General features: G+C 43.3%; 2 protein-coding genes across 2 annotated transcripts; one reads left to right on the top strand and one right to left on the bottom strand.

The window, feature by feature from the left end:
• The first annotated feature begins 62 nt into the window (after nt 1-62).
• Nucleotides 63-1026, top strand: mrpl41 (mitochondrial ribosomal protein L41). Its single transcript, XM_028033481.1, has 2 exons — nt 63-216; nt 416-1026. The coding sequence occupies exon 2, from the start codon at nt 437-439 to the stop codon at nt 842-844; it is 408 nt and encodes a 135-aa protein (XP_027889282.1). The 5' UTR covers nt 63-216; nt 416-436; the 3' UTR covers nt 845-1026.
• A 149-nt stretch (nt 1027-1175) lies between these two features.
• dph7 (diphthamide biosynthesis 7) lies at nt 1176-7091 on the bottom strand. The gene is made up of 10 exons (XM_028033482.1): nt 6944-7091; nt 6648-6827; nt 5664-5797; nt 5499-5586; nt 5258-5352; nt 4997-5154; nt 3777-3849; nt 3618-3683; nt 3350-3522; nt 1176-2642 (listed from the first exon to the last, which is right to left on the bottom strand). Exons 1-10 carry the CDS (start codon nt 6980-6982, stop codon nt 2233-2235), a joined length of 1416 nt encoding a protein of 471 aa, XP_027889283.1. The 5' UTR covers nt 6983-7091; the 3' UTR covers nt 1176-2232.
• Nucleotides 7092-7121: the final 30 nt, after the last annotated feature.

Raw genomic sequence — 7121 nt, forward strand, 5'->3', positions numbered from 1 at the left:
AAAGGAATTTATTTTGAAGAACAAGTCATAGCGGTTCCGGAAGTAGAGGCGCTTCTGTTTTCTAGTTTTAATCGTGTTTCCGCCAATTGCTAACAGCTTCTGTCAGTATCTTGTTTTTTAATTGGTCAACAAGTACTTTTTGTTATTGTTGACCAATCACTGCGCACTTCATTTGGCCGTAGTACACACTTGTTCCCACTCAGCGGGACGCTGAAGGTGAGAAGAATTTTATGTTTAATAGTGAGTGTAAGTGAGTCAGTTTCGTTTTTCCAGAGTGAAAAGTGCATATAGTGCAGAGCTAATTACACCCGTGCTGAGCTCAGACACATTAAAGTAGCTGTCTTTATGCTGTTTAGCTGCTAATGGCTAATGCTAAAGCTAACCGCTGCCCTCTGCATGTGTCTTCATGTTCCAGGAGGAAGACCCGACGGGAACCATGGGGGTTCTGTCCACACTCATGAGGGGTCTGGTTCGAGGTGCGGACAGGATGTCTGAGTTCACCAGTAAGCGCGGCCCCAGGACCCTCAACAGAGGCCGCAGCTGCCGCCCCGCAGGGGTGAAGCTCCCCAGCAGGAAGTTCCTGTCGGTTCGGGCCATGATTCCTGAGTTCGTGGTTCCTCATCTGGAGGGATTCAAGCTGAAACCCTACGTCTCGTACCGGTCACCAGCCGGTACGGAACCTCCGCTGACAGCCGAGAGTTTATTCGAACAGGTCGTAGCCCCCCAGATCACCAGAGACTTTAGGAAGGGCACATTCAACAAGGACCAGCTGGAGAAATATGGATTTGAACCCACACAGGAAGGGAAGCTGTTGAAGCTGTATCCTAAGAACTATGTGCGTTAAGTGGATGGGAGACCATCACTTCATGTTCATCATCACAGAGGGACTGCAAACTTGTCATTTCTTAAGTGTTCAATCTGGAAATAAAATTTGAATCGCTCTACACATGATTTGTAGCAGAATGTCATTTACGTGTCAGGGTTTAGTAATTCAAATCTGAAGGTAAATGTGGCGTTATTTAATAATAAAAAAAATCTTTTAGAAGTTAAAGAACCCCAACCAAACAGCTGCTGTTTCCACTGCAACATGAATAAACAGCGATCAAATGAACGAGCTGCTTTTCACTGGTGAATTGTCACTCAAAGTTTAAAGGTGTCAGAAAAGCCACAGGAAGTAGAACGTTTTCAAGTTTAATTCTAAAATCCTCTCAAATACTGAACATTTTCTAATGAGTCAGTGTTAAGCTACATGCCATCAACATTCAGCATGTCTGTCCTTTTTAGAAAAAAGGGCAAAAAACTGATTCACAGGCTTTTTATACAGTTTAGGTCAGAGATATACAAAGTGTGGCTCTTTCTACTGATAGTGTGGCCCCCAGCTGCAATTCAGGAATGATAAGAAGTTGGCCCTCCATCACAGCTGGTTGATGGAGATTTAGATTTTTATTCGTAATCTGAGTGAAATTATTACTGACAATCTTCTTGCAGTGGACAAATTATTTACTTTTTTATACTAAGCAGAAACAAATACATCAGGAGACTTTAACAAAAGCCAACTTTGCAGCACCAAAATCTTTTATCTAATTCACTAAACTTGGATTAATATAGCAAGCATTTTGAAATAAAGTGACCTAATTCCTGTTCTTATGACTGACAATAAATTTGTTCAATCAAGCCTCTTATATGCAAAATCCTTTTTAAGTTTTATTTGTGCATAGAATAACATTGCTTTCCTTCAAAAAAACAACAAAGTAAATACAAAAAAATCGACTACTTTATTTAGTTAAAATTTTGCACATTTAGTTTAGGCAACCCCCCCCCCCCCCCAAAAAAAGACTAATTTTACTAATTTTTTCTTATTTTCTTGGCCCATGAGTCCTTTTGACTTGATGATTTTGGCTCGCATGACAAAGTTTGGAGACTTCTGGTTTATATTATGTGACTACAATAGATATAGAAGAGGGTTAAGTGTGCGCCTGACGAACCACTTCTGTGTTGGTTTGGGTCAGTTTTCTGCCAGAGGTCACCAGATGTTTCTAAAACACCAAGCACCACAGGGCCGTCTCACTGCTGCTGCTGCAGACATGGGAGGTGTTTATTATAAAAACAGTGTCATAATCAAAATAGACGTTTCTGCTAAGTGAACCTTGTGTTTTGCAGGAGAGTGGTCTACGTGCTCGTTGCATCCTCTGCTCAGTTCAGGTGTTTATGGGATGCATGGCTGCAGCTCAGTCACTGTTGGTGGGACTCCTGTCGGGACGTTTCTGGAGTCCAGTCCCAGCGCCACACATGCAGCATGTGGTCGTAGAATGAGCAGCTAGCTAGCAGACAGGACAGTGGTGGAGCGTCATGACCTGGGCTGGGGGCCGGTGCCTCAGCAGGACTGCGGGGGGGCGGTCCACTCGCCTCTGGAATGTACCGACCTGCGTCGTCCTCCAGGGACGTGTCGAAGCTGGCAGTTGGAGACTCATACTGAATGCGCAAGTGTCCTCTGCTCTGAGCGAGGCTTTCCTTTGGTTCTGTGGCAGGAGGGGAGTGCGGCGCGGGGTCCTCCAGGGACAGCCTGGACCAGTCGGCTCCATAGGCCAGAGAGTTGTGGAGGATGTAGGAAGCAACGACGGGACAGGCTCCTTTGCTGCCCTCTGAGCAAACACACACACAGATATAAACCATCAGCAGTTGTACTGAATAATACAAATGAAAAACTAATCCTTCAACCTTCCAATTTAGTTTCAGCATTGAGTTCTCATATTTGCACCTGGAGTGAATCTGATAAGTCTGAAATAAAGTCTAGAGCTGTCTTAGTTTAGAATGTTGCCATCGGAATAATCATTGAAGAATGGTACAGATCTGGCCTGTGACAGGTGATGCTTCCTACACATATTAGATACAACATATTAAATTTTAATGGTCTTAAATTGAATTGGTAATCATACAGTTTTGCCATTTCTTAGATCAAAAATAAATGCTTAGAGACTCAAAAAGAAAAAATTCCTTCAATTTTGGTTTTTTAGTTGAATACTGAAGCTTCTTGGAGTTTCTTTAACCAATGTTATATATAATATAAATATATAAATATATATAAAAACTGGTGCATCAGTCTCCTGTTAAAAATTTAAAGCTCAACAGTGATATATTTTAACTTTGGAATCTGCACCAATTAAACTGAACATTCAGTTTCATGAATGTTTGACTCAATGAATTGAGTCAAAATAAATCAAACGCTGTTGTGAGCAGCCGTGTTTCTATGCTTAGTAAGTCAGAAAAAGAACATTCCTCTGTAAATTGAGTTAGAAACAGTAATTAAGAATTGGGAGCATCTTTTCCTCGTCGATATGCTCATACCAACCTAAGGCCTGCTGGCAGTGGAGGATGTGGAAGTCATTATGCATGCAGGCAGCCAACAGCAGGTACTGATTGCTGGGATGCCACTTCAGCCTCCACACCCCGCCTCCCACAGCGCTCTGCCCGAGGGGCTGCCGCATGTTCCTGCCGTCCCACAGCAAGACCTGCTCATCATAGCTGCCGAAGGACAAGATTGGAGCACGATAACATGACGACCAAATACAACGCAACACCCAGCAGGAGGCTGTTCCTTTAAAGATGAGGATACTGACCTGCCTGTGGCCAGGATGTGCTCCAGATGAGGGCTGCTGTGAATACTGCACACACCCATCGAGTGCCTGAAGCAGAAAAGCGCAGAATTTACCAGCAAGGTTTGGCAGGAAGGACATCAGCAGTGATACACACACAAACACACAAATCTCTGTCTCTACCTTTTACTGGTGAAAGCAGGACTTGAAGGAGCAGCTCTGAGATCCCAGCCTTTCAGTTTGCAGTCGTCCCCCCCTGGGAAGAAGGTTCCAATATGAACACTAAGGCTGCTCAATGTAGGGCAAATATGTCATCACAATATCAGTCTGGAAAACACTCAAATTGCAAAGGTCTGTTTGGAGTGCAATGAAATTTGACTAATATATTCCAAGTGTTACAAGGCTCCATTTACTTACAGATGTAATATGTAACACAGAGGCTCACTGCAGCTTTCTGATCTATTCAGATTACAAAGAAAGCAGCTACACTTTTCCAAGCTCTTAGCACCACTTTGTGTTTGTCACATAAAAGCCACTGAATTTGTGGTCGTCACGTAACAAGATATGAAAAATTACAAGAGGTGTAAATGTTTTTCAAAGAAACTCTGTAAACAAAGGGTTGTGTTTGGTGATGCTGTCAGTAACAGCAGGCGCTGCATGGATCAACATGAATAGCTTTGAACATTAAAGAATAGTGCAGAATTGAATGTGTTTGTGTGAAGTTGAGTCTTCTTCAATTGTTTTCCATCCATATAGGGTCATTATATAGCACAATCAACTATTTTGCCTCCCGTTGTTATAAAAATGCTGTATATAACTTATGTGACTTAAAAGAAATTTGACGTGGTAATTTTAACACCTTCAAATTGGGCCCCTGTCTCTTTATAAACTCCTGCTCTTTCTGAAACGCTGCATCAGTAAGTCATCACAACATGACTCCTCTATTAACCCTTTAACAACGTTGTTTTCAAGCTCCGATGAGAAGTAGCTCTTATGAGTTCAGCAGCTGAGCAGTTCTGCCAAGGGTTTGCTAATTGCTGCTGGCTAGTCTGAAGGAACTGAGGTTGGCAGTCACACAGGAGGGCTGCTCTGTGAGGCGGAGGCTGTGAAGCTCCGAGGATGAGCTGTGCGGAAAAGGTGGAGCTAGGTCCAACCAAGCATTTTGGAGAGTAAAGGATTTCTCAAGCATGCATGAAAGAATCCCACCTGCAGATTTCTCATGAGGGAATAACATTATAACATAATGGAAAGCTCAAAGGAGTTGCTTTTACATAATATTTCCCCTTTAAAGCCTGCCAAATCCTAGACCAAATGATTTTATTTTGGGCTATGTTCTGAAACTATCCGATCAATCACTTCGACATTTGCAGGAACTACAGAATGATGGGAAGCAGTTGTGTTACCAGAATAAAGCAGCTGTGTGTTCCAGTAAGAGAAGGCTGTGATCCAGGCCTCAAAGTCATGAGCTTTCCATTGGGACAGAGCCATCAGAGCTCCTTCAGCCAGGGAGAACACACCGACGCAGCCCGCAGAATCACTGCACGCCACCCGGATGTCACTGCTGCTGGGAACAGAAGGGTCTGCTTCATATGGCCTCTGATTATCCACCACTGGAAATTTGACTGAAGAAAAACAGCAGCAGGAGTTCTCGCAGCTTACAGTACCTGTCCATTCTACCAGTGGACCAGTCCAAAGACAAAGCCAGCCGCTCTGCTCCAACTTCCACGCTGCACATAGTCTGCAGACTGTGAAACAGATGCTAATGGAAACAAAACATTCTAAAATAAGAAACAGGATACATGATAACTCCGGACCATTACTGAGGCACAGTCATGTCATGGCTTAATCTAATGTTGCTGTTATCCGAAGACGTCAGTGGGATTCTTCTGAAGCTGCAGTTCTCACCTGATTATCCAGCAGAGTGTAGAGATGCAGCTCTCCTGTAGCAGCAACCATGCCCAGCAGCGGCCTGCCCAACACAGGGACGTGACACCTGGCCACGAGGGAAAACATTGAACAGAAAGGAAATTATCACGATTGCATCCGCGCTAATGAAGCCTGACTTCTCACCATTTCAGATCTAAAATGGCTGCTGTGTCCAGGCGCTGCAGCTCAGTGAGAGGAGGGCTCATCGGACCCTCACGGCGAAACTGAAAAAGGTAGAGGCGGCCGGTCCGGCTGGGCGCGGCGCCCTCTCCGCCTTCCTGTAGCATGAATGACATACAGCAGACATGAGCGTGTAACAACACCGTATGGCATGATCACTATTCAGTTCAGTACTTTGTGCACATATTATTTTTTGCATAGCTGTTTAAAGTTGCAACACGTCATCTGTCAGGCTAGGTTTGGACTCGTGGTCCTTACGATGCCTTTCTTACTGCTTATGGTGTGTTGAGGGTGCTGTGAAATGTTTTGCCCAATTTTCCATTTCCACGAAATAGTGACACGTCTCTTGGACACCTTCTTCCTCATGTTCCTACATGGCTTCTTTAAACAGTGGCTTTCGTTTTAGCAGCTCTCCGGGCATTTTCCCATTACATTTTATGTAGGAGCATCAGGGTTAAAGGTCAAGTACAAATGAACATTTCATTTTTCATGTTTGTATTTTGCTAGAAATTAATTTAGACCATGTAACATTTTCCTCCCAATTAACTTGGGTTGGTATATCAAATAAAATCCAAATAAAATGCAACATGTGAAAAAATTATGACAAAACACTGAAGGACTCAAATTTCCCAATATTTCTAGGTCCAAAGTTGTCAATTTTTCTCTTAATTTGTTTTTATTTTTTCCCCAAATCATTTTTTTTTATAAATGATGATAGTGGCGCACGTCACATTTTGTACAATTATTTTCTTTTTGCAAGAGTATTATGGTTTTGTAATGTTCTTCTCGCTACTGTTTTTATTTGTTCCATTTTTCACTCTAATTAATAATAAGCTAGAAAACGAATCGCAAAAGTTTTAAGTTTAACAAAGGACTTTGAAATTGCGCTGGTCAGTGTTGGAATGTATTCCCTCTTTCTCTAACAGGTTGAGGCGCATCTTATCTCACCGCTTTCTGCAGCTGGTAAGTCCCACATGCCAGGATGTCGTGGCTGGGGGACAGCGGACACCACTCCACCGTGTCCGCGCTCAGCTCCGTGTCAAATACCTGCAGACTGCGGGTCCTTGACTTCCAAGCCATGGCCACCTGGTCTGCATAACGCCACCGTGTTGGTTGGTTTGGTGGCAGCTAAAAATGAATAACAGTACAGTCTTGTTTAGTTTAGTAGTGCATTTCATCCCAAGCTAACTCCCGTTAAGCTAACTAAGCTAACAAACAATGTGGTAACAACAACCTGAGTTTACCTTCTGGCTAAACTCTCGGGGAAAGTGGGGTTTGGTCATAGGTAGACATTTAATTTAGTATACTTGCTAACTTACCTCAACAATGGTTAGCTGTACGAAAAAGCTTGGAAACAAAATTCACGCGCTGCCGAAGCAGAGCAAACGCTGTGCGTTCTTACGTCATCACTGTGCATAGTGC

The sequence above is a fragment of the Xiphophorus couchianus genome, chromosome 12 (assembly GCF_001444195.1).
Source record: "Xiphophorus couchianus chromosome 12, X_couchianus-1.0, whole genome shotgun sequence".
NCBI lineage: Eukaryota > Metazoa > Chordata > Actinopteri > Cyprinodontiformes > Poeciliidae > Xiphophorus > Xiphophorus couchianus.